The 26,126-nt window shown below is 38.6% G+C and overlaps 1 protein-coding gene across 5 annotated transcripts in view; it reads right to left on the bottom strand.

Moving 5' to 3' along the window:
- The window catches only part of Rgl1 (ral guanine nucleotide dissociation stimulator like 1), a 262,529-nt gene that overhangs the window by 68,662 nt on the left and 167,741 nt on the right, over positions 1-26,126 (bottom strand). For all 5 annotated transcript variants that reach the window (XM_046419510.2, XM_046419513.2, XM_046419511.2 and 2 more), the window contains one exon: positions 3,530-3,738. In XM_046419510.2, the coding sequence (XP_046275466.1) occupies positions 3,530-3,738 (209 nt within the window). The remainder of the gene's footprint in view (positions 1-3,529; positions 3,739-26,126) is intronic.

The raw sequence follows: 26,126 nt of genomic DNA, 5'->3' as shown, positions 1-26,126 counted from the left end.
CAGCTACCATCGAGGAAGTAGCAACAAAGATAAAGATAACTACGAGGAGTTCCCAAGTCATTCCTTCCTTTCAAAATGGCCTTCACAAACCATGGGGGTGAGATGGTACACTTGGACAGAGCTTCTGAGTCATAAAAGGGGAATTTTTCATTCCAGCTCTGCCACTTAGTGATTGAATGTTCCTGGGCCACCACTTCTCATCAGTAAACACGAGGTTGTAATGAGTGAACTAAATAAGATAAACCTGTGAAAGCACGACAAGCAAACTAGGCAGGAGAGCCGGTTCAAAGACCTACTGAATTAGCTTTTCTGGGACACAGACAAGAAAATTCACCTTAGATTATGGTATTAAAGCATAGGTTTATAGCTGGCTCCCACCTTTAACAGTCCCAAGAGTCTACCATGGGGAAAATTTGCTTGAAAGGGGTAATTCAGACTGTTACTTGGGTACTTTCTACACTGCAGCCTGAGTGCTGTAAGTAGCTTGGACAAGGTAGCTGGAGACCTGGTCCACCCTACTCTGATTGATGGCCTTCTACTGACTTTTAGTATCAGAGAGAGACTGTTAGAGAAATAGGTAACTTTGGTTAGCTATTGTGACAGCCACCTGAAGAAAGGTCTAGATGTCCACATAGATGCTTCTTGATTCTTAGTGAGGATCACTAGCTGAAGTAGGATTCTGCCTACATTTGAGGCTGGGTGTTTTCAGTGGTGTCTAACTCCTTCCTTCACTTTTTTAAATGGCACAGTGGGAAGAACAGAATAATGGAGTTTATGTTTGAAGTTAGAGAAAATAAACTCTCCAAGCCCCAATACAAACAGCTAACCTATGATTCAATAACTTTCTCTTGGGCTAAAAGGAAGCCAATGTGACCTAGAATTAACTCTGAGCCATGGTGAGAAGCACAGCAGAGAGGACCCTTGTGAAATGCCGAGCACCCCAAGGAAGGGACAATGTAAACATACAGAATTAGCCCTACATGACTTCAAACCACTGCCTATTGGTCAATCACAAAGGCTCATATTGGCCAAATGAAAAACTATAAAAAGATAAAAAAAAAAAAAAAAAGAAACCCCAGAAAGCAAACAGTTCCATACAAAAAAGCCACTATTGGAAGTCTTAAGGGAAATTAAAGCTTGACTTCAAATAAGCTGTTCTCTGGTGGGAAATGAATCCTGCAGTTCCTGTCCTCAATCTACTGTTGACTGATTATTACAGGATTAGCACATGCTGTCATAACTTCTCAGTATTAATTTCACAGAAGGTAAGCAATGTACTATTAGGAAACCAAAAGAAAGAACTTTTAAAAATTGTGTCAGAGACCCACAAATAAGTCTACCACAATCTATTGACGTGAAATAATATTTCAAATGCTTATTTTCAGAATAGGCAAGATTGTATAATATAATTACTTGCTCCTGATTATAGACATTAAAAGTCCCACAAGAAGTTTAGGAACAGTGTTTCATAGAATGCATTTTAGATCAATTCAATCAAGACTGAAGCTTGGCCACAAGATCTAAGCATGAGTGGAAAATGGAGTGAGGAAGAAATATTCATGTTGAGGTTTGGACATATATGGACAAATCTGAATTTCTGCAGAGAAAGCAAAATAAATGTAATTTATTTCTCTGAATTTCGATACCTTGTTTCATCTGTAGAACATGTTACGGCTTTTTTTACAACATGGTCAGTGGTATCTACTTGTTCTATGAGCGCAAGCCTTATCTCTCACAGTAAAATATTTGGTACTGAGGAAGGGTGGATCCAGATTTTTATGGGACTAGCATATATAATTTGAGAGATTCTTTTAAAGAAAAAGAATATAAAATTAAGAACAGAAAATTATTCAGAGGGTACTACAAATGAGGAGCCCTGAAAGTTAAATACCCACAGCTTCACAGTAAGTCCACATCTGAACTACCTCAGGGCAAAAACCATGTCTTATATTTCTGAGTTCCCTCCACATGGTGTCTTGCAGAGTGCTAGGTATTCCACAGGCATAGGTTATTGTTGATTTTACCCGCTTCAGAAGCAAATAAAGGATTTAACTATGAGATTAAATTCAAAGCCAAGCTTTGGCCCATTCAAATAATACAAAATAAATATTAATTGTCCAGTTCATTATTCCTTAAATGACAGCTTGAATTAAATGCACTCTGAATTCATCTTGATTCTGTTCTTTAACAACTGTCACCCAGTTAGTCTTTAAAAATTAAAAAAAAAAAAGTCCATCAACTGTAAGAGGAGAACAAAGAAAAGATTTTTTAAATCATCAATTAAAGGCTTGTGGACACAAGTCAAGACTAAACTCTCTGGTTCCTGTGTGCATGTCCATTATTTAGGGTGAACAGCTATGATTCTATCTGTATCATATATAAGTATACTGTATATGAGAGTGAATATATATATATATATATATATATATATATATATATATCTCACCAGAAAAACCTTCAAAGAATGCAAAAGAAATGGTTTACAGTGATTACTATGGAGAGATGGAACTAGGAAACTTAAAGAAAAATTTTTACCTTTTATTCTTATCGTTTTCTGAATTGTTTGAACTTTTCATCATATACATGGATTACTTCTATTTTTAAACTGTTAATGTACATTATCTGCCTAGTTAGATTATGTTCTAATATTCTTCTTTCTACAAATGCAAATTTTTTTAAAAAGCTAACCAATGTTATTTGGGATCAAAGAAGAAATATGAGAACATTTTAATATTTCCTTTTATAACCTTCTATAGAAGAGTTTTTAATATCTTCAACAGTAATACAAGTTAATTTTAAAATAAAAATTCTAGTTAACAAATATCAATATTCAATAAGCCCAACAAAAACACCCTATCTCATTTCCTTCCTGGGCAGGAAACCCCAGAATATAAAGATCTGAATGAGGATTCTCGTGATTCTATAGCAATTGTTTGGCTGATAGTTTTCTTCCTCCCAGTATCAAGTCAATTTAATGTTTTTATTTTAATTACTAAATTTAGTTATAATTAAAACAAAATGGGGAGAATATAAAGATTATCCATGTGTCAGTTACAACATACACTGCTGTATCACACGTGTGCCTTAACAGCACGGGTGGAGGATATTTATGCGTACACCCAGGAAGCAGCTAATACACGGTGACTGTGAAGAGTTATTATCATCATTCTCACAGCCACTACTCACCAGCTGCTTCCTGTGGGTCTCAGACTGAGCTTCATACTTCATACATATAAGCACATTTATTCCCCAAAGCAATAAGATTCATGGCCAATTGATTATTTACTAGAATTATACAAAAACTAAAAACTAATTTCTGTCAAATTAGAAATTGAGGATGGTAAATGGTAACTGGATTCTATAAACAGCTGAACCTAGATTTATGGAAAATAGATCATGTAAATGGCACCTAATCATCATCATGCCATTTGCTCCAAAGGTCATCCCTCACAATGGACCCTTCTTTACACCCGCCCTCTCTGCTGCAGCCCTACACCTCCAGCAGCTCCCACACCCCATAGGTCCTCACCTGTCCAGTAGCAGTTCCAACACTTCTTTCGTGGAGGCAAAGCCTCTGTACGTTGACAGGAAGATGCTGATATAGGTAAAGTCATTGTCTCCAAAAGCTGTCAGCAGGTTCTCCACAAGCTTCTCCAAGGTGCCAGCTTTAATGGTCCTGATCTTACAGGTCTCATACTGACTGACTGTGTGTCCTGGAGGCAGCTGGTCCCCTTCAACCTGTATAAATAAATTACCATCAGGTGAAATGACTCCCCAAGGTAAAACCAAAAACACTGAAACGGTTAAAGCCATAGTTTGTCCTTTCTCCTTGTTCTCTTGTTCTTCTTTAGCTTCCATACATCACATAAGATGACACTCTCTTGGGTAGTGGTATGAGGGTGGGGCCAGGTAATGATGAGGGTGGAGGGTGAGTGTGTGTGGGTTCCCTTCTTCTGTAGATATACAGGTAATTACATCATAGTGGTTGTTTGCTTTTACTTTCTCCCCTATCAAGAACTAGGTTCTGGTATATTTTATCAAAGATGCTTTCTATGATCCTAGGATTGAGTTTAGCAAATGTTATCAATCATTTCCTTTTATATTGATCCAAGGTGAGTTTTCAAATTCATTCTTAAAGACAGCTCCTACAGTGGTGTGCCAGAGTCAACTCACAATGGTTCTGAAGAGCTGATTGTTAAATTTTTAGAATTTGTGTGAGCCAGTTGACATCATGTTGATAGCTTTAAAAAATAATCAGCCATGGTAGGAGTAAGTTTTCCATGGAAATCTATGGAGATCTGACCATGATCTCATGTTCTTCAGTCCACAGAAGGCAACATACATATGCTCTGATTCAATATCACTGGCAATTAATAAGGGTTGGCCAAGTTGTGGCTCATCTTGGGGAAGCGGGGGTAATGGAAAGTGTAGGGGGTTGCATAGGCCTTGCCCTCTGAAAACTTTTGAAAACATTTACCTATGAGAAGTAGCTATCATGTGAGAATGAATCTATAAATAAGATTAGTACACATAAACCATTATATGTTGATTGATGATAAAATGTGAAAGCTTAAAAACTGCATATAAAGGAAGCTAATTAAATTGAAATAAATGTAAGTTCACTTTGCATTCTACAATAAATCTATGCCTAGCAAATTACATAGACACACAATTTACAGTTTAATTTGTCCTTCATAGGCACTAAGGATTCTGCCTTATCAAGAGGAGTTCAGTAGTGAATCTTTTTCTAAAGCAAATAATTATCCTAAGTGATGTGAACAATGACAAGCTTATCTGAATCATAAGTTGAATTGCTTTGTAGCAGATTTTCCTAAATTGCAATAATCACACAAGTAAAAATTAAAGAGAAAGGGCAAAAAGAGAAATGAATGCCTAACGATGGTACCTCTGATAAGAAAGGAACATGTTTTCTTTTTCTTCACCTGACCTGCTAGAAGTTAAACTACTGGAAGGAAGTAAACCAAGGGATTGCTTCCAGAAAGATCAAACTGGTGGCAACTGCTTTCAGAGGGGGTTAGAATAGCTTAATGTCATCATGTCTAACTAGGCATTAATACCAAAACTCGAGCTTATGAGGTGGATGGCTTTATTTCTTCACTTAATTTTTTAAAGTTTTCTAAGAGGGATCTGGTTCAGGACAATACCAAATGTTTCTTTAGATTCTTGGACTGCTGACTCAAATCAAGGACTAATAACTGTTCTTTATCACTCTATATTAGTTTTAGGAGAAGCCTAGTAGTGCCCATCTGTTCCCCAGAAGCTCCAGTTAACTTAAACCAGAAGCAATAAGTGAAAAAGATATATGATTTCAAACTCTAATTAAATTTTTAATTATTTGGTGCAGTGTTGCTTTAAGTGTGTGCTGTAAAACTCTAGTTCCCAAAAAAGAAGGTCCTGCGGTCAAGTTTGGAGATTATAGAGTTCAATCAAGTCAAAGACATGTCTTTACTGAAGAATTTCTTAAAGTCTTTATTATGCCGACATGTGTTATTAAACTCAAGAGAGGGACTGGTATATGATGTTTCCAAATGGATTTCCCTTTATTCTCAGAGCATCTTGCAGAATTTTGAGATGAACATACTTTAGAAAATGTTGGCTTAGTAAATACAGTGATGCCTTTAAAACCTAATTCATATTTACCATTTCTCAATTTAAAAAAAGAAAAATAAAGACATTATAAAATATAATTTTTTTATCTCTAGCTTACCTTGTGACAATAGCAGAGTTCCTTTACCAAACAATTCTGTAATTTGATGATTCTTATTTTACTTAAAATGCAATTCTTCTTTAAAACTAAATATTTCTTATTGAAAGTAATGACTATTTGAAAGAACTAATTTTTCACTAAGAATGGATGTGGCCAAAAACTCAAACACAGAGAAAAATGCCTGTCAAAGGACCTGATGAAGTGGGTCCCTTTTCCTGCCAGAAAGCGGATTTGGCGGGAAGCCAAGGCTCTCCCTTGGGAATGGAATTATGTTTCTCATTAACCCAGTCTCTTCCTTTCAGCCCTTTTTTAACTCTGAAAAAAAATTTTTTTACAATATGCAATCCTGATTCCCCTTGTTCCCTTTAGTGATTTTTGTTCCTCAGTATTTGTATCTGTACATTAGGAAGAGCCACATTTGACCCAAAAGAAAACACTTTTAATATTTATATTTTAAAAATCATTATCTGAGTATGATGAATGAGCATCAATGACAATACCATAAAATAATATAAAGAATTGCTCTGGTGCCTAAAATCATTTTCATAAAAAACTAACAATGCGTGTTAAGGTATCAGAGCATTTGCTTGATGTCATTTTCTATAGATTTGCTTGGTACCCTAATGTCTACTTGCTATAAGACCAGGTTTTCCAAGATGACTTTTAATTTACCAGCACTTAGAGTATATTTTTATAAAACAATAACTTAAAATTATCTGCTTACTACTAGAATTATTCTGAAATGAAACTATACAGTAATAACTCTCTCTCTCTCTCTCTCTCTCTCTCTCTCTCTCTCTCTCACACACACACACACACACACACACACACACACACCCTATGTCCTATAGCCAGACTGGAGAAACTAAAATGTTAAAGTTCCGTTTTTGCAGCAAAATATTCAATAGGTCTATGATCCTTTTAAGAGACTTCAGGACCTGTTTTTGTTTGTATTCTCTTAATAACTCTGAATTGGAGTTTAAAAGAAAAGGGGCGGAACCCTTGGCAGACAAGTTTTTAATAACTTAGACTTAGAAAGCGAGACGCGGAGGGCTGAGCCTGCCCTGTGGGTTAGCACGCTAACAGGAAACAGCTCAATCTGGATTTAATCAGAGACCATCGCTTTACTGACAAGATCATGATACCAAGGCCACAAAAATGCTTCATGACGGTTTTCTTGGTCAATCTTTCTGTCATTAGAATTCAGCTTTTTCTAAGAAGTCATGTCTAACTCCTAAGGAATAAACAGCTACAGTTCTGCCTAAATGTCCCTAGCTGTGGAATTTCTATAATTATCAATGTTGGCATAAGGAGGAAAGAAGAAAGAGTGTAAGAGATGAAATATGCCACATTTCAATTCTGATTCCAGTCATGGAGCAATATATTCTTTCACACTCTAAAAACTATTAATGATTAGGGTTCTAATTCAAGGGGAAAATATTCTCCAATCAAAATAATACTTGAATCATCAGATACTTTAATAGGGAACGTGCTAAGTAAACAGCCTCATTTATACTAGAGACAGTATGGAGTCCTTCTCCAAGCCCCGCTCAGTCCCAGTACACATGTTCCCAAGTATCTTGGCCTGAGCAGCAAGGTTTTATAGGTTTTAAAGAAGGGACACATTGTACTTCCTACATTCATCCCAAACACCAAGGGTAAATTTTACGCTCTCTTTCAACTGCTCTATAACCACTATCCAGCAACAACAGCAGACCAGCATAGTATAAGGAATCCACCAGCTGACTCACAGATAAGCTCTGCTCATTTCTCCACATTAACCAAACACATAGATTAAATCTCCTTGACAAGCAAAAAAAAAAAGTTCATTCTCTAGTAGAAATCATGTATGCCATGACACAGCAGAGCGTTATGGGAAGGCCAGTGCATCTGAGTATGCAGCTATTTACATATTGGGTTTCAGAGATTTAAGACAAAGTTTGTGAAAAATTCCAGCCAGTAATGTCAAGTTCAGCACAAGCTTCAACGCTGACTGTCTACTTTGAGCACTGATTCACTTTTTTGCTGGATTAGGTTTGTCAGGTGAATTAAAGAATGTTGAGTAAAATTTAAATTTCAGATAAATTAAAAATACTTAAAAAAAACATTTTTTACATATATACCATGCAGTATTTGGGACCTACTCATAATACTAAAAGACCATTTGTAATTTACCTGAATTTCAAGTACAAATGTGTGTCATATTTGTGTCGTGTGTGTGTGTGTGTCTGTGTGTGTGTGTACTGCACACTTTACATACACACATTTATTTATGGGGTATGGTATTATAATTTGATACATGTATACAATTTGTAATGAACAAATCAGAATAATTAACATTTTCTTCTCCTCAAATATTACCACTTCTATGTGTTGGAAACAAAGCTTTTTTCTAGTTACTTTGAAATGTACAACTAAATGTTATTGTCTATAGTTGCCCTATTGTGCTACATAACATTAAACCTACTTCAATCCCCCTACTGTGTTTTCATTCACATTATCCAGCTTCTCACTACTCTTTCCCTACCCCTTCCAATCCTCTTAGGAACCTCTATCCTACTCTCTACTTCTAAGTGACCAACTTTTTTAACTTGCACAAATGAGTGAGAACATGTGGTGTTTGTTTTTCCATGCCTATTTCATTTAATATTATATCGTCCCATTCCATCCATGTTGCCATAAATAATAGGATTTTTTCCTTTAAATTTTCCTTTAAATAATATTACTTTGTGCATATATACCATATTTATAAAAATCCATTTATCTATAAGTGGTCAGTTTGGTTGATTTCATATCTTGGCTATTATGAATAAAGCTATAATAAACAGGGAAGTTCAGGTATTTCCTAGATATAATGATTTGGTGTCCTTTGACTATATATCCAGTAGTGGGACTGCCTGATCTCAGCATTATTCTATTTTCAGTTTTTTGAAGAGCCTCCATTCTATTTGTGCTTTCTATATCTTTATTTGGTAAATCTGGCAATACCATGATAGCTGCAAATGGAAGATACAGAATAGGTGTCCCTTTCATCTATTCATCTACTTATTCAGCCACACCTGAACTAGACATACTATGTGCTAAGTACTGTACAAGGCACTAAAGACATAAAGATAGAGTGCAGCTATGACACTACAGTGTTCACTTTAACAGAGGAAACAAACTCAGAGACCACTAGAACCTGTCCTCACCCATCATAAGGGGCATGGCTGACACTCCTACAACTAAAGATAGGTTAATAAAAGAAAAGTATAACTAATTTATTTAATCAAAGTTTTATATGACAGGGCTGGGTGGTAGCTTGCCTTGTGCCTGTGAGGCACTGGGTTCCATCCTCAGCACCACATAAAAATGAAAGAGAGAGAGAGAGAGAGAGAGAGAGAGAGAGAGAGAGAGAAGTAAATAGGTATCTGGTCCATCTACAACTAAAAATAAAAAATTTTTAAAATCTTGTAAAAAGTAGAGAATATTTTTAAATTTTAATTAGGAATATATGATAGCAGAATACATTTTGGTTCATTGTACACAACTGCAGCACAATTTAACATTTCTCTAGGGTAATGATGTCCATCTCATTCCATTATCTTTCCTGCCCCCATGCCCCCTCCCCACAACTCCCTACCCTTTGCCCCATCAAAGTTCCTCCATTAAAAAATAGATAATGTTTTTAAAAGAGTTTTATGACACAGGAGCCTTCAGAAATGAAGACCTAAAGACCCAGGAAAACTGCTTTTTTTTTATGCTTAGGCTGAATGAAGAATGGTAGCCATGTAGAAAGGCTGTGACCTAAGTAACATCTCTCTCTCTAGGGCAAAGCCCAGAAAGACCTGCCTGTTCTGTTTCTTCCTGGTTTCTCTGTGTAGCATTCCTTCCTTCCTGGTATAGGGCAGGACCCCTTTTGGAATGAGGGTCTCATGACCTATCAGACAACATAGGTTCAAGAATTTCTTTATCACCAACTCTTAAACAGAAAGGTGCAGAAGTCTGGAGTAATATTTCTAGGTTTTATGGCTAGCTCTTTGGGAGAGGGGTTCTGGTTTCTGTGGTTTTCCTGGGAGGATAAAGGGGCACAGGAGAAGAAAGGCAGGAGAAAGTCAGGAAGATAAGGCTTCTCAGCCCCTTTCCTTCATTTCTAAATACCCAGCATGCCAACATGCTATACTTGGGGTATGGTTTTCTGAACCCCAATATAATACAATGTGGGAGTAAAATGGTGGAGACAGAGAGGCAGGAAACCATGGAAGCACCAAGAGGGACCCAGTGTGCAGGTTTCAGAAAAAGCCTGAGTAGGTGATGCCCACACAGTGTCTTGCCTTATCAATGGGAACTAACAATGTTGGCCTGGGCAAAGCAGACAGAGAGCCCCTCATAAACAAGGCCATTAAGAAGAAAGAAGTGTGAAGGGAAAGACATGATTACAGGAGCAATATGACAAAGGGCATATAGCTAGCGTGTCAGTAGATTATAGTGATTATGGTGGACTCAGGCTGTAAGCTAAGGAGCTGAGACTCCACAGCCTCTAGGTCATGGGAAAACAGTGACGAGGTTTTAAGCATGGTCAGAAGAATCAGCGTAAAGGATAGACTTAACGGGGACAGCTTAGGGTTAGGAAACAGCAAAGGAGTTGTTGATACTCCAGATGAGCAACTGCACAAGGAAAATAGGAGAGGCTCATTATAGGGATAATAAGAAATAATTTAGGGGCTGGGGTTGTGGCTCAGCAGTAGACCGCTTGCCTAACACAGGCGAGGCCCTGGGTTCGATCCTGAGCATCACATAAAAATAAATAAGTAAAATAAAGGTATTGTGTCCAACTACAACTAAAAAATAAATATTTAAAAAAGAAATAATTTAAGAAATAATCAGAAAGAAAAATTTCAAGACTTGGTGATTAATTATAGGATACAGAGGTAAAAGATAAAGGAAAAGAAAGAATTGTGGATCTCTACCTTATTTCCAGTGTGGGTGACTGGAAACATATGGGTATTATCCTATGCTATGGTTTAGAGATGAGCTGTCTCTCCAAAACCTTCTGTTAGACAATGCAAGAATATTCAGGGTGAGATGATTAGATTATGAGAGCTATAGCCTGATCAGTGGATTAATCCATTTAATGGATTAATAATTTGAATAACTCAAACTAATAATTTGAATAACTGTGGGTAGGTGGGGCGTGGCTGGAGAAAGTAGGTCACTGGAGGCGAGCCTTTGGGGATTATATTTTGTCCCTGGCCTCTGGCTTTCCTGCTCTTTCTCCCCGCACCCCAGGCTACCATAAACTGAGCGACTTTCCTCTACCACATACCCTTCTGCCATAATATTGTGTCTCATCTCCGGTCCAGAGCAATGGAGCTGGCTAATCATGGACTGAGCCTCGGAACCTCTGAGCCCAAATAACTTTTCCTTCTCTAAGTTGTTCCTGTCAGGTATTTTGGTCATAGTGATGAAAAGCTGACTAACACAACCCACGTGAAACTAAATTGGGAAAAGGTAGTTAAATTTTTGTGCTGCAGAGATATTAAATTCTAGTTTAGAAATGTACAACTTCAGGTATCTTTGGGGACATGTCCATGAAACAGGACAATGGGCAGTTAAATTTCTAAAAGCTTGGAGAAGGGTCTATGATGGAAATCTGTAGGATTTACATCAATTAAAATAGATTTAATCTCCCAGGCAGAGTATGTAAAACAGGGGAAGTAGTAGTCTAAGGATGGCAGAACACCAAAATTAAGAGGGTTTCAAGAGCAAAGATGGCAAGCATCAGAAGAGGCAGCTACACATGCGGCAAATTAACACATCGTCTGATCTGTGGTGGCATTTCTGGGCAAAGAACCCAGAAGAAACGTTCACTGCCAGGTTCATATACATGCCAACATGTGCACCTTCCATCTATTTATGCAAACAGAGCAAGGCCCAGCCAGCAGTATACAGGAGCCAGACTGTACAACTCGTAAGAGCCAACTATGCATGCTCCTTCTCAACTAGAAGTTCAATGATTATGTTGGTAGTGTGGTTTCAACTATGATGAGATTATTTACATATGGAAATCAGCAAATTCTACAAATCAGGACTTTTATTTTGGAGAGGCAATTTATGGGCACAGCACTGCCCCAGAGTCCCTCTCAATTGTGTAAATGGTAGATTCAAAGAGATCTTCTCACTGGTTAAACATTTTTCTGTGTCCACTCCTGTTAAGGCATTTTTGTTGCCATTCTGATCTTTGACCTAGAAGATGAAAAATTATGCCTCCACACTATGAAAAAAGCAGCAATATGGAAGAAGAAGAGGGCATTTGCATGAGAAATGAATGTACTCAAAAACTTGCAAGATCCTCAAGAGCTGACCTTTCTTGAAGCTGCTTATTAGAATGAAGTCATGTGGCCAAGTTTCAAGGATGCACACCCTCCATCCACAGGAAGATGCTAAGGGAGATGTAATAACAAACAATGGCCAGGGTTTTATGACACAGAAATCCCATCCCCCTCCACCATCCTGTCTCAGCAGGATTTCCTAGGTCACTCCCAGAGTCCAGGAATCCTCCTAGAGGAAATAGCTCCTAAAATGTAGCAGTGCTCCTGGTGGTTTGGTTCAACATTAGTCGATAACATACAATCTTCTCTAATACAAATCCCTAATTTCTGATGTTCTGACCATCTTTTGAGAATTCCAAAGTCTTCCAAGAGGCAAATTTTAAAATTTAGTGGGACTGGGGCTGCAGCTAGGTGATAGAGCACTTGCCTAGCATGAACCAAGGCCCTGAGTCTGATCCACAACACCATCCAAGGAAAAAAAAAAAAAAAAGGAGAGTTTAGGAAGTTCGCAGACCACATTTTTCAAACATAACAACTTCACTCTTTTGAAAGACATTTTTGTTTGCAACTCTGAATGCTGATGAAGAAGGTGCTATGAATTAACCTGGGTTCCATTTCCACTTCTGAGGCCAATTCAGTATGGGACCTAAGACAGAAACTTAAAGCATCAATGTCTTGGTCATCTACTTGGAACAAATCACATACTATTTTTGAGAAGTTCAAGGATTTATATTTGCATGAAGGGAGGACATTATGAACTAAAATAGGTGCTGGAGCATTTGCCAAATAACATCACAAATTGTCGCATACAATTTAGTACCCAGAGTGAACTTGCAAAATTCACAACTCCATCCTTTTTCTCTCATTCAGAGCCTCAAATGTCTAAGGTCTGCATATGCAAAGGCCGCAGGTTAACAGGTGCCCTGGCTTTCTCAAATCCATTTTGCTTGTGGTGCAGCCTAACCAATCTCTGTCTACAAAGGTCAACAGGGGCTGGTGAGCTTCTGTATGACCTAATATTCTGGGTGAATGAGGCCCGCAATGAATGGAAAGGCTTCCCAATAGCACAGCTTTCCCAGAAAGCTATAAATCCCACAGACAGCTCCATGGGCTTTCACCTCCTGTGAGATTTATAGGAGCTCCTTCACCAATCCTAGGCCTGGGGGTGAGGGGTGTGGGGTGGCAATGGCCTGATGTTTCCAAACTTGAAAATAATGTTAATAGTTTGATTCTTATTCTGTGTACCACGTTAAGGAATCTCTCTCTACCCTCCCCATTTTCCTATGGAATTAGTTCAGTTTTCAGCAAAGTAAATATTTTCCACTTTGTTATCTCCTATTGTCACAATGATCAAGAATAAAATTCAAAGCCCCATTATCAAAATGCCAATAAATCTTTCCTCCCTAGATTTCAGAATTCAGGAAATGACACTATCTAGCTTGTCCCTTCTCCCCTCTCAAACTGAATCTGTTTAAAAAACCTTTTTAGTTGTAGATGGACACAATACCTTTAGTTTATTTATTTTTTTATGTGATGCTTAGGATTGAACCCAGTGCCTCACACGTGCTAGGCAAGTGCTCTATCACTGAGCTATAACCCCAGTCTCCAAAACTAAATCTTTAAAGTCTAAGTGAACTTAAAAATTCAAGTATGAAATGTAGCTTTACAGTTCATACAAAGCTCTGGAACAGGGTCTCCGGCAAGTATTCCATCCCTCTGCACTGTGATGGGACAGGTAATATTCCTGGACCATGGGCTGGCTACTGATAGAGCAGACAGGTACCTTCCAGCACACCACCAGGTAACCAAATGAAGGGCAAGAGGAGAAGAACAATTAAGTTTATCTGGAGTACATCTCTCCAAAAGTCACTGAAGTAAACTGGCTTTTTTTCCTACTAGGTTTTCCTCTTCATAAGCTGTAAACTAAATCAAGAAAACCATCCTCATGCCCTAAATGAAGAAAAAGAAAAGAGAGGGCTGCCATGTGTCATTGAGTACTCATGATGGGTTGGGTGCTCAAGCCTTATCATCACCCTCCACAGTATGAATTGTTCTCACTTCACCTGAGGAAACTGAGGTTTGGAGAAATGAAGGGTCTCACCCAAAGTTACCTGTCCCACTAGAATGAGTGTCAAAACCAGCCCTCTTTTCTATCACCATGTGTCATCTAATGACACAAGCGATACATTACTGGGTACTCTATCTCCATATTTGAATACCCAAGACTACTGGAACTCAAATAGCCCAGAATCTACATACCCTATAGGATTGTTGTAAGAAAGAGATGAACTTAGATAATAGATGTAAAGGTGAACTGCAAGGATACAAGCTATTTAGCACCTAAAAATAAAAGAAAATACAGTATAAAATACTAAAATATGTCCCTTTAACCTTCTTTCCTCTACCTCAATTACTTCACTAAAAGTTAGGTCTGCCCAGCACAATGGCGCACACCTGTAATGCCAGTGGCTGGGGAAATGGAGACAGGAGGACCATGAGTTCAAAGCCAGCCTCTGCAAAAGCGACTCAGTGAGACCCTATCTCTAAATAAAATACAAAATAGGGCTGGGGATGTGGCTCAGTGATCAGGTGCCCCTGAGTTCAATCCCTGGTACCCCACCCCAAGAAATTAGGTCTAATTACATCAATTTCTCTTCTATATTATCCTTCTGATTTCCTAACACTGACAGAACTCCTTGACACAGGTAAAGAATATAGTTCTAGTGCTAAAGACCCTATTTGAAGGAAAACAAGAATCTCTCTACTTATTGCAATTTCTTAAGTGCACAAATTAAGTCTAAGAAAGACAAATTACTTCACCCAAGAGCTCAAAAGACAGAAGAACAATGTCATTAGCTCAGGAGGACCCTCCATATCACACAGGGGAGGAATCCACAGGAGCAGTCATGCACTGGGCTTATTTTCTAGATTATTAATTAATTTTCCCACCAGGTAGGTTTCTAAGTCTACTTTCTAGTCAAAAAACAGTTTCCTTCTATTTTTATAAATGTAATTAATTGGTTAATGGACTACAGACAGAAAAAAAGGTCAAGTTTGTAAACCCTGATATTCGAAAATTTTTTTAAAAAATTTAAAAAGAAGGTATAGAAAGGACAGATGGCTGGCAAAACACAGACCCAATTTCTCTAGACAAAGAGAAATCAAAAAAGCAACCATTTTGTGACCAGTTACTGGACAAAAATGTAAAAAGACAGGCATGTCAGTTGTTCAAAAAAAATATTTATCCTCCTAGAAATATGCTTATCATTCCCATGGTTCATGACGCACTCTTGATGTCAGTCCATAAAAACAGTATTAAAAAGCTTCCATGTGCAAAGAATCCAAATAAAGCACTAAGGAAGTCTATAAAAGAAATGAAGGATTTCTGTTGTATAAAAATCTAATAATACAGATAATAGTATAATGCAATTTTTTTTCTTTAATGACACGAAAAGAAAGGCATACACAGAGCATATTACTGGTGGGTATGCCATGGACATTAAATAAATTCCAACTAAATTAGCAGGAGCCTTTAAAGGGTAATTTCAGAATAGATGAGGATAGGGCTTCTTATAACCTGGCATTCAATGATAAAGATGGCAGTCAGGAAAGAAAGAATAACAAAGAGCTAGATTCTGTTTCTAGTTCCAATTCAATTATCATAGAGTTCTTGCTAGAGCATTCTATGTATCTCAGCAGTGGGCAAGGACAACTCTTTTTAATTTGTTTTTTTTTTTTTTTTTTTCTCTTAAAGACACCTGTGTGGATTCATTAATTTAACAATGTTTGCTAGGTCTCTACTATGTTTCTGCTGGAAGTCACGGATACAACAAAGAACCAGGCAGACAAGATGCCAAGACATCACTCAGATAAATGCACCTCTCTGCAATTAAATAAGAAGGCCAACTCACAAGCCCATTACTGACCACTTACTCTTTCGAGGATGCTTTCAAGCACACCATGTAATCTTTCTTGATTATTTATGCTACCACTTAAGAGCGTCTTGAAGGTACCTAAGTCTGAGAGTTCAACATAGCTGTGCTTGAAATACCACAGAGACATGTCTGATGTCATCATTGTGTGCACACAGCTAGAAGATACGAATAGAGGAAAAGCAACTCTTTCTAATAAATCCTATATAAATGGTAGTCACAGATTGGACCACTGACCAAATGGATGTATAAACTACAGTCTTTAGTCATAGCTTTTATGTGACACCCCCAGCCCTGTGACACCAACAGAGTCTAGTATTCATTTGTATAGGTCAAAGCAGTTTTACCTTTAACCAAAGGCATGACTCAACTCCACAAAAAACACATAGTATGTTCAGAAAAGAAGTTCTAAAGTTTTAGCTAGTTTGAGTTTTTAAATATAAAATGTCTTAACATTATTCTTTGTGAAAAATGTCACTAAGAAGGGCTGGGGTTGTAGGTCAGTAGGAAAGCACTTGCCTAGCACATGTGAGGTCCTGGGTTCGATCCTCAGCACTGCATATAAAGAAAGAAAGAAAAAAAAAAAGGTCTATTGACAACTGAAAAAATGTTGAAAAATTTTTTTTAAATGTCACTAAGAAACAACACACATTTGAGGATTTATTTGTCTTTTCCCTTGAACATGATAATTTTCAAGAGACTCACCTAGCAGTCTAGGTAAAAAATGGACTCCTGAGCTTGGACTCCAGAAATTCTGATCAGTAAATAAAGCCCAGGGATCTGCACTTAAACCAACATCCTAGGCAATTCTAAACGCAGAGAAATACTGTGCTTGACAATGTGAACACAGTTAGAGGAGAACCAACACTAGCTTGGACAAAGTCATCTGACCTCTCTCAGGTTCCTCATCTGAAAAGGAAGAATAGTATTAACTTTACCTTCACTAATTTTGATGCTATGAGAAATGGTGACCAAGTGACTAGTGGGGAGTGTTATAGTTTAGATCCTGAATGTCTCTCCAAGGCCCATGTGTTGAAGGTTTGGTTCCCAGTCCATGATGCTATTAGGAGGTGGTAGAGCCTGGCCTAGCACAAGGAAGTTAGTTCACTTGAGAGCAATCCCTTAAAAGATATGAGGACCCTGACCTCTTCTCTGCCTCTCTCTTCACTTCCTGGCATCATGAGGAAAGCAGCTTTATTTTACCACACATTCCCTACAATTATGCTGTGCCTCACCATAAGGCCAAAAGCAATGGGCCAAGCAACTAATCATGAACTAAAACCTCCAAAACTGAGCCAAAACAAAATTTTCCTTCATAGAAGTTGATTATTTCTGGCATTTTGTCACAGTAACAGAAAGTTGACTAACAGGTAGGTAGCATATACAATATGGACACAATAGTCATGGGTACATTGGACATGTCCCAGGAAGGATGAAGTGGGACTACCTGAATTTTCATCATACTACAGGGTCTCGCTAAGTTCCCGAGGGTAGCTTTCAACTTGAAATCCTCCTGCCTCAGCCTCCTGAGCTGCTGGGATCACAGTCATGCCCCACCACAACCAACCCATAGTGACCTTTTAAAAACCTTTAAAGGGCTGGGGATGTGGCTCAAGCGGTAGCGCACTCGCCTGGCTTGCGTGCGGCCGGGGTTGGATCCTCAGCACCACTTACGAAACAAAGATGTTGTGTCCGCTGAAAACTGTTAAAAATTCTCTCTCTCTTTAAAAAAAAAAAAAAAAAAAACCTTTAAAAAATACTCCTCTGCTTTAAACCTTCCACCCCAGCCTTCTGCTAGAGCATATAGGCCCTTTCTGCCTATCTCCTTGACCTCACCACCAAAACTATCTCCTTGCCTCTCTAAGGCCCAATCATACTGGCCTTCTTTCACTTCCTAAAACACAACAAGCTTGTTCATATCTAAGACTTACATTTTTTCCTTCTAACACCCAACCAGTCCTGATCATATTCTCATGGTTGGTCCCTCATTTACTTCTTTTGAGCAGCCTATATCTCCTCGATGAGCCCCCTGGAGCATCTCTCTGGGGTCATAGGACCCATCTCCACTGCCACATTGGATCACCTCATCAGGGTAATTCCTTCACAGCATCTTTCTGTTTACCTGTGTGTTGTCCACAAACTCCAGAAGAGCAGTGCCCTCATTATCCTGTTCAGGGTTCTAGCCCTGATGCACAGAATGATGCCCACCACACAATGGGTATTCAATAAATGTTTATGGTAATGACTGAAAAACAAATTAGTATAATTAAATTGCATTTTATTTAAAAATCTGAATTAAAGGCATATAAGAATCTGTAAATCCTCTGAAAGATAAAAGGTCTATCCTTCTGAACTAAAAATCTTAGGTAAAACAAAGGTTAACTGATCCAATCTCTTTGTAGCAATTGAGAACTTAAGTGAATTCATTAAAACTATTATTCTGAGCTTTTTGTTTTAAGATCAACTAATTCTATAGTTGGTTATCACAATTGTAATTATTGAAGTCATGAGATTTTTTTTTTCCTCCAGAATTCCTTTCCCATCAAGATTGAGATGCTGAATCAAACTTCACATAACAACATTCTCTCACTTTCTGGGGCTGACATTGCTCTTATTGTTCTGTCAGCTGTAAATGCCATTGGGCCAACTGCTAGCTTTGAAAACAGAGAGTGGAAATGTGCACTTGTTTGACTCCTTACAACTCTAAGTGGGAGTATCAGGGAAATGAATGCACAATCTAACCAACCAGCTATCTGATATAAGTGTAAATAAATACATTGCAAGAAATTGACTTGCAAGGCATTGGTCTACCGAGCATCTTCCAATATTCTACGCATGAAAGATGTCAGACAAAATAAGCCAGCACTCCTGAAGTCTTGTAACTTCCTTTATCCCATACCAGGTTCTAAGTCTTGAGCACAAAGAACACTGTTTGAGGCCTCTGAATTTATAATAAGCTTTTATTACTGAAACAAGCTAGTGCCCTAACACCTCATTCTAGAATGCTCAGTCATGGTCATTTCCACTTTACAAGGCCCAGTCACTGTATCAGCCATTAAACATTCCTAAGTGAGGGTCTACAGCATCAATTCCTTAAACGAATCACACTTTTACTCATTTATTTATTTACATACTAGGGATTGTGCTTAACTACTTAGCCACGTTCCCAGCCCTTTTTTTTTTTTTTTTTTTTTTAATTTTAAGACGGGGTCTCACTAAATTGCGTAGGGCCTTGCCAAGTTGCTGATGCTGGCCTCAAACTTGTGATCCTCATGCCTTAGCCTCCTGAGTCACTGGGATTACAGGCCTGTGCCACCATACCTGGCTCATTTGTTTATTGAGTTTTTACTGAGTATTTACTGAGTTCCCACTATGTTTAAGTACTATTGTAGGACACTGTGGATTCAGAAACACACAATAACAGACATGCTCCCCTGGTGTGGATGTGGTTTGCCCCCAAGGCTTTATGTGCTGAGAACTTGATTCTCAGAGTGGTTCTGTTAAGATGCAGTGGGACCTTCACGAGGTGGGCTTAGTGGGAGGTCCTTAGGTCATTGAGGGCATGCCCTCAGAAGAGATTTAGGTAATTTTCATGGGACCCAGGTTGTCCTCCTGAGAGTAAGCTGTTATAAAAAAGAACAAGTTTGGTCCCTGCCCTCACTCTACTTCCTGTCTTGCCATGTGTCCTCCTCTTGGATATATTCTGCCATCGTGATGCCATCTGCCATGAAGTTCTCATCAAAGCCAAGTTGATACTGATGCCATGCTTTTGAACCTCCAGAAATGTGAGCTCAAAATGTGAGCTTCTTTTCTTTATAAAGTACCTAGTTTCAGGCATTTCAAAATAGTAACAGAAAGCTAATATACTCCTTATCCTTAGGAACCCAACATTTAAACACAGAAGACAAATATTAGCTAATTTAGCAATCATTTATCGAATGACAGTAAGAGATCATTACTTCCCTTAAAAAAGTGTTAAAAAAAATTAAGATGAGGGGATCAGGTTTTGCATTGGAAATCAGAGAAAGTTTTGCTGAGGAAACAGATAAAAAAAAATGACTGTTCGTCAGGTAACTAGTGAGAAAGAAAAGACATTTCAAATAAGGGAATAGTGTATGCAAATACCCTGAAGTAACTTGGCATTCTGGAAGAACAGAGAAGCGATGTAGCCAGAGAAAAGTGAGGTGGCGTGAGTGGCATAAGGTGATCTTAGCCAGGAGAATTCTGGTTATTAACCTAATATCAATAGGAAACCAGAAAAGGGCTTCAAGCAAGTGAGGTAGATCATTATCATATGTAAGTATAAATGTGAGTAGATCATGATAAAATGGGTATATGTGAAGAATTAACCGCAGGAAAATAAAAAAAGATTTAGTCAGAAGACTATTAGAAAAAGAAAAGATGACAGAAACAAATTATCTCCCGATGTGGTCCAAAATCCACCTGCATCAGAGTCGTTGGGAGGCTCTTGTTAAAAGCAGATTGTGGGATTGGGGTTATAGCTTAGTTAGCAGAGGGATTGCCTCACATGCCCAAGGCCTGGGTTCAATCCCCAGCACCACACACACACACACACACACACACACACAAAGCCACATCCCACAATAAAAATATACTACTTCTATTAAAAAAATAAAGCAGATGTGGGCCCCACCTCCAACCCACTAAATATACAAGCCTGTATGGATGTATTCCTAAGTTATTATAACCAACATGCATGATCAGGAACCACAGGCACAATACTATGGAATCCCAGCAATAAGAAAATGGAATAAATCATGATAAAGGTGATGCAATAATTTGCCTTTACCAGGACATGACACCTCTTTCTAAAACTTCAGTGTTACCAGTTTTCTCTCAGACCTCCTTTCCTCCTAACCCCTAGCAAGAGATGAATGTTATTCTATTTCCACAGATAAATAATGGTTTTATTTGAAGGAGAAGCACACACTTGCTCTGACTTCTTCTTGGCTGGAGCAGACCAAAGGAAATGAACATATAAGTCAACATTCACATTTGACCAAAAAATTCCAGATTGAGAATAATGTTATATGTTGTCTGTGTGACCTTTTCTAATATCAGAGCCCTTTTATATACGCAATCAAATTTACCCTCACAATAATTCCATTTTACAGATGAGGACATTGAGACTCAAAGGGGGCTAAGTAATTTAGCCAGTCAGATTACTAGTAATAGACAGAATTTGCAAGAGTCAAGCCCCAATTCCTCAGACTCCAGAGCCACACTGAAGAAGAAGTGCCACACAGCTCAGTAGGTCAGGGCCACCATTTGCTCACAGAAGATTAGCCATGTGGTACCCTCCCTCTACCCTCATTCACATATGGCAAATGTCTAGTGAGAGCCTCCTGCGTGTCAGATAGTGTGAATGAATCACAAACTCGGGTCCTATACCCAAATAGCAGGTCCAAATTCCCCCATCAGGTATTGGGAAGGAAGAGAGAGCATCTGTATTAGTCCATTAAAAAAAAAAAAAAAAAAAAAAACCTGAAGTAGATGAACTCTATAAAGAAGAGAGACTTAATTAGCTCACAGTTCTGGAGATTCAAGAACATGGCTAAAGGGTGATGGAGACATCGTGTGTGGGAAGAAAAGATCACATCTCCAAATAGGAAGCAAGAGAGTAATTCGGGAGTCAGGCTTGCTCTCAGGACTCACTTTCATAAGAACTCAGGGGTTCCCTGAGAGCCACCTCAAGCCTCCAGAGGCAGCTCCTCCAGTGACCAAGGGATCTCTGATGAGGCTCCACGTCTAAAACATTCCCTCTTTCCAATACCACCACCCTGGGACCAAACCTCCAATACATGACACGCTCAAACCACACCCAAGCACCAACTAGGCAGAGGAAGATACGGCTGTGCCCCGCTATTCAAACTATTTGAAGGCAAATATTTAGCTTTCATATTAATATGACAGAGGTCATGGAACTATGGGAAATTATAACTGTCTAAATCAAACAAAACATAAGCTTGTCTTGTCAAAGAGGTGTAATGGTCATGTCGCCAGCAGTAATTGTATGTTTGGATTTTCAAATAGGCATTCTCCTCACCCATTTTAAAAAAAAAAAAAAAAAGGTTGCAACAGTTCCCTTTCCAGGAATGTGATTTAACTTAATAGCTAAGCTAATAATCACGAGTTGCTTATTTGGTGCAAACAAAGAAAGCACTGTCTCTGCAAGTGGACACAATGGTCCTGGACGTGAGATGGATTTCAGTATCTGTTGTGAGTGACCATTCTGTTATGTAACCAATGGAGCTGCAGGAATGCCTATTACATAACTCCATACCGCTTGGTTATTCTAGTTAAAGTGGGAGACCCTTCCTGCACGTTCAAAAGCCTTCCTCAGGAGCTCCTATAGCTTGTAAGGTTAAAAAACAAATTATATCAAGCTGTGAAAATCAAATACAGAGTTCTCATATCATATGTAAATAATGAATGGGGAAGAAAGGGAAAAATGGTTTTTCAAGGACTAGGGGGCAACTATGGAGGAGTGTAAAATGAATAGAAGGCCAGGCTAGCTCTACTGAACTGAAGACTGTGATTTATCGCTACACTCGCATTGAGGAAAACATAAAGCATTTTTCAAATCTACTTATGTGATTTGATAAGCACCTCATAGTCACTGAGAAGCACTTGTTGATTCATTTTTCCAAAAACACACAAGATGCACAAATAGGCCATTAATGTTATACCATAAAGCAGCAGTCAGTATGGGGGAAAACCAGTCAGAGAATTCCTAGTTTAGTGATATTTAAGTGTAGCTGCCATATATTTCTCTGTAGCTCCAAGTCTAACTAATTCCACACCTTTTGGTAAAGGCCTCTGATACTAGGAAGGAAGGGGGTAACACCTGTAACACTACTTCAAGTAGCTCTAGAAGGATGGTGTCTGGGGCATGAATAAGGTTGAAGAAGAATCAAATTTTAAGAAACCAGTACATTTAAATCACATGACAGTGATCCTTCATGGGGAAATTTAGTGTTCAACTAGGAAAATTTCCTAAAACACTAACATTTTAAAAGTCACATTTCTTTCAATGGAAATGTTTCTGAAATATGTTATTTTTCTGCATGAGCATGACTTAACCTTTCATGCAGAGCTCAGGAGGCTACCAATTGCTACAAGGAACTGCAGTACCTGTCCTTTTGCCCAGTATTTAATCATGATCTCTTTATTAGATGCATTTATTCAACAAATACTTATTGTGTCCTTCATCTGCTAAGTGCTATTCTAGACTCCAGGAGGTGGGGAGGGAACAACCAAACCCCTAGTTTCCTGGAACTCACACTCCAACGTAGGCACAGGCAAGCCACCCACAGTGAACAATCAAATGAATGAACAAAAGGCCATGTGAGACAGTGACATGAAGGGGAATGTGAACCAAAATGGGGGAGGGAGGTTCAAGGTGAGAAAGAACTGACATTTAAATGAAGGTCCAGAAGCCTTACCAAGAAGGTGACATTTGAACAAAGCCTCCACTGGGATTGTCGGTCCTTGCTGTGTCTACCTCTACATCCCACTCTCTTCAAATCTGCTACTTCTAAACTGTGAATGAAGATCTTTCCTATAACTCCATATCTGTCACCAGGTTTGTTATACAGCAAGAACTGTTGTGACAGGCCTTCCAAATGGCGGTCTCCTGGCCTTCCCTGCGAGACGAGCTATTAGGCTCCTCAGAGAACTTTTTCATTAATATTTAGTTTTTAACTATGCTGTTTAAAAAAGTTGAAATGATCTACAGTGAGAGGATGTTTCTCGTTTTTAGAGTACATAAGACTCTAAACGCAGGAAAACTTTGGCCTCCCTTTACTCTACCACCATGAACTAGCCTGTTTCTGCTCTGCCCTCCCTAACTACACACACCTTTTCGACTTCCGTGCTAACTGCTCTTCCCTTTTACCCCCTGGATGTGCTGCTACCCAAGTGTGTTTCAGCTCTTCCATTTCCCATTTTTTCTATACTATTCATTCTTGCTGCTCGAAGTACCACCTATGTGTAAATGATACGCAAATGCATGCCTCTAACTCCAAATCTCTTCTCATCAGGGAACCCTTCAGCCCAGTACTTCCAAAATTCAAATAATCATATCATTATCCTTCCACCAGCACCACGAAGTTGTTCTTCCAGAATCCAGGTTTCTGTTAATGATACCATTATTCTCTTAGTTCAACTGCACCAAAAATGTTAGAATTATCCCTGACTCCTCCCTCTCATTAGATAAGCAGTTACCAATATCTGCTGGTGCTTTCTTCTAGATGTTTATTCTGCTGAGAGAAGGAACTAAAACTTAGTATAAACCTTCTATAACAGGAAAGAGGCTTCAAGAAAGGTGGGACAAATATTTCAAATATGACATGAAAGAAAGCACCTAAAGAAATCAAGGTGGTGATCATGGTTTGGACACCATTTGCCTCTAAAGGTTCATATGCTGGGATCCTGGTCCTCAATGTACCAATTTTGTAAGAGGGGACCTTCAAGGTGTAGACCTAGGGAGGCCCTCAGGTCAACTGGGAGCATGCCCTTAGAAGTGAATGTGGCACCCAGTCCCTATCTGACTTGCTGTGTCTGACTCCCTCTTGCATGTGCTCCTACCACTGCCACGGACCAGGTTGGGGGAGGGGAAGTGCCTTGCCAGAGCCCATGCCATTCTGCCTCCAAAACTGTGGGCTAAATAAAATGCTTTTCTTTATTAAGGTAGCCTGCCTCGTGTTTTTCATTATCATAATGAAACTGACTAACAGAGTGCTGAGAGACAGAAAGGTCCCATTATTCAGGTAGAGTAGTCCACATTTAAAACCCAGTAACATAAAAGCTAATGGTCATAGCGAACTAAGTCTTGTGCGAAATGTGGAGGTCAAATAAAATGACTTTTTTCAGCTATTCTAGGAGCAAGAATAAGGAAGGGTGTGACCCACTTATTATCAGTTGGATAATGTCAACTGATAAAAGAGAAGCAGAACTACCTCACCCACTTTTAGCTCCATCCTCCCTATCAAGGAAAATGATCTTTGAACTGAAAGGGTAGGACCATCACAGAGGTCCCAGAAGTGACAGTAGAAAAGCACTGAGTCTGTGTCTCACAGACAACTGTGTCTCCACAGACAACTGGAAAGGGCATGGAAAGAAGCAGCAGATGTGATCATAATTCTGAATGGAACCTTCACGAGGCACAGAATCAAAGACGCATCTAAGGGTGGTGACAAGAAAATGAACCAATTTTTGGACAAGAATTAAGGTAGACTGGAAATGAGAGACTGGTCTTCCTGCCAACAACTGTTGCTCAAATCCTCGCTTTGGTTTGTAAGCAATGGTAACTAGGAGCTGACAGGAAATTACTGGAAGAAACAAAATCACATCAAACTGACCTTTCATCCTTTCCTGACCCTACATGGGGAACATGAAATGTTACAGACATGATGTTCAGAGACCAATAAACCAGCCCACCAATTCCCTCCTGAGATCGTTGTAGACACAATAGATAGATATATGTTGCATAACTACAAGGTGGGCTAGATCTGAATCCAAATCAGTCAGTCAAGGAATGTGGAGAGGTGAAGCAAAGTTAACTAGTGGATCTTGCTGGGAATGGGGAATATCTCTAGCAATATGACACAGATGCTTATTAACCTAAATTAAAGTTATGGCTGATACATTGATTTACTGAATCAGAATTTTAGATTATGAAAAATACTGGGAAAGTTAGATAAGACTAACAAAATTAAGTTTAATAAAAATAAATATTTTCCATATTTAGAGTTTTAAAAATCGAGACACTCAAAATAAACATAATGATTTATAATTTATATTTTTTAAGAAAGATCCCAGAATCTTTGCTGAATATAAATCCTGAATGCAGTACATTTACAAAGAGACCTATTTTAAGTTCCATGTAGAACACAGCTAATATTAGATAAAACTGTATAAAATTACCAATATTTGATGGCGTAAAATTTACAAAAATGGTGATTTCACACAGTTCAACCTAACAGAAGATAACACATGGTGTCACAAAAGAAGTACAAAGTGTCCTGGAGTGCTGAGCAGGACCATTTACTACCTCTTGGGAAAACGGAAGATTCAGGGACGAAGTAGCATGAGAGCCGGAATTAGAGTGAAGGGTAGTATTTAAACAGAAGG

Source organism: Marmota monax, unplaced genomic scaffold (genome assembly GCF_021218885.2).
Source record: "Marmota monax isolate L192 unplaced genomic scaffold, Marmota_monax_Labrador192_F-V1.1 WCK01_AAM20220418_F8-fsc00209, whole genome shotgun sequence".
In the NCBI taxonomy this organism is placed as follows: Eukaryota; Metazoa; Chordata; class Mammalia; order Rodentia; family Sciuridae; genus Marmota; species Marmota monax.
Note: the sequence above shows the minus strand (reverse complement) of the source record. Positions and strands in the feature narration are given on the sequence as shown.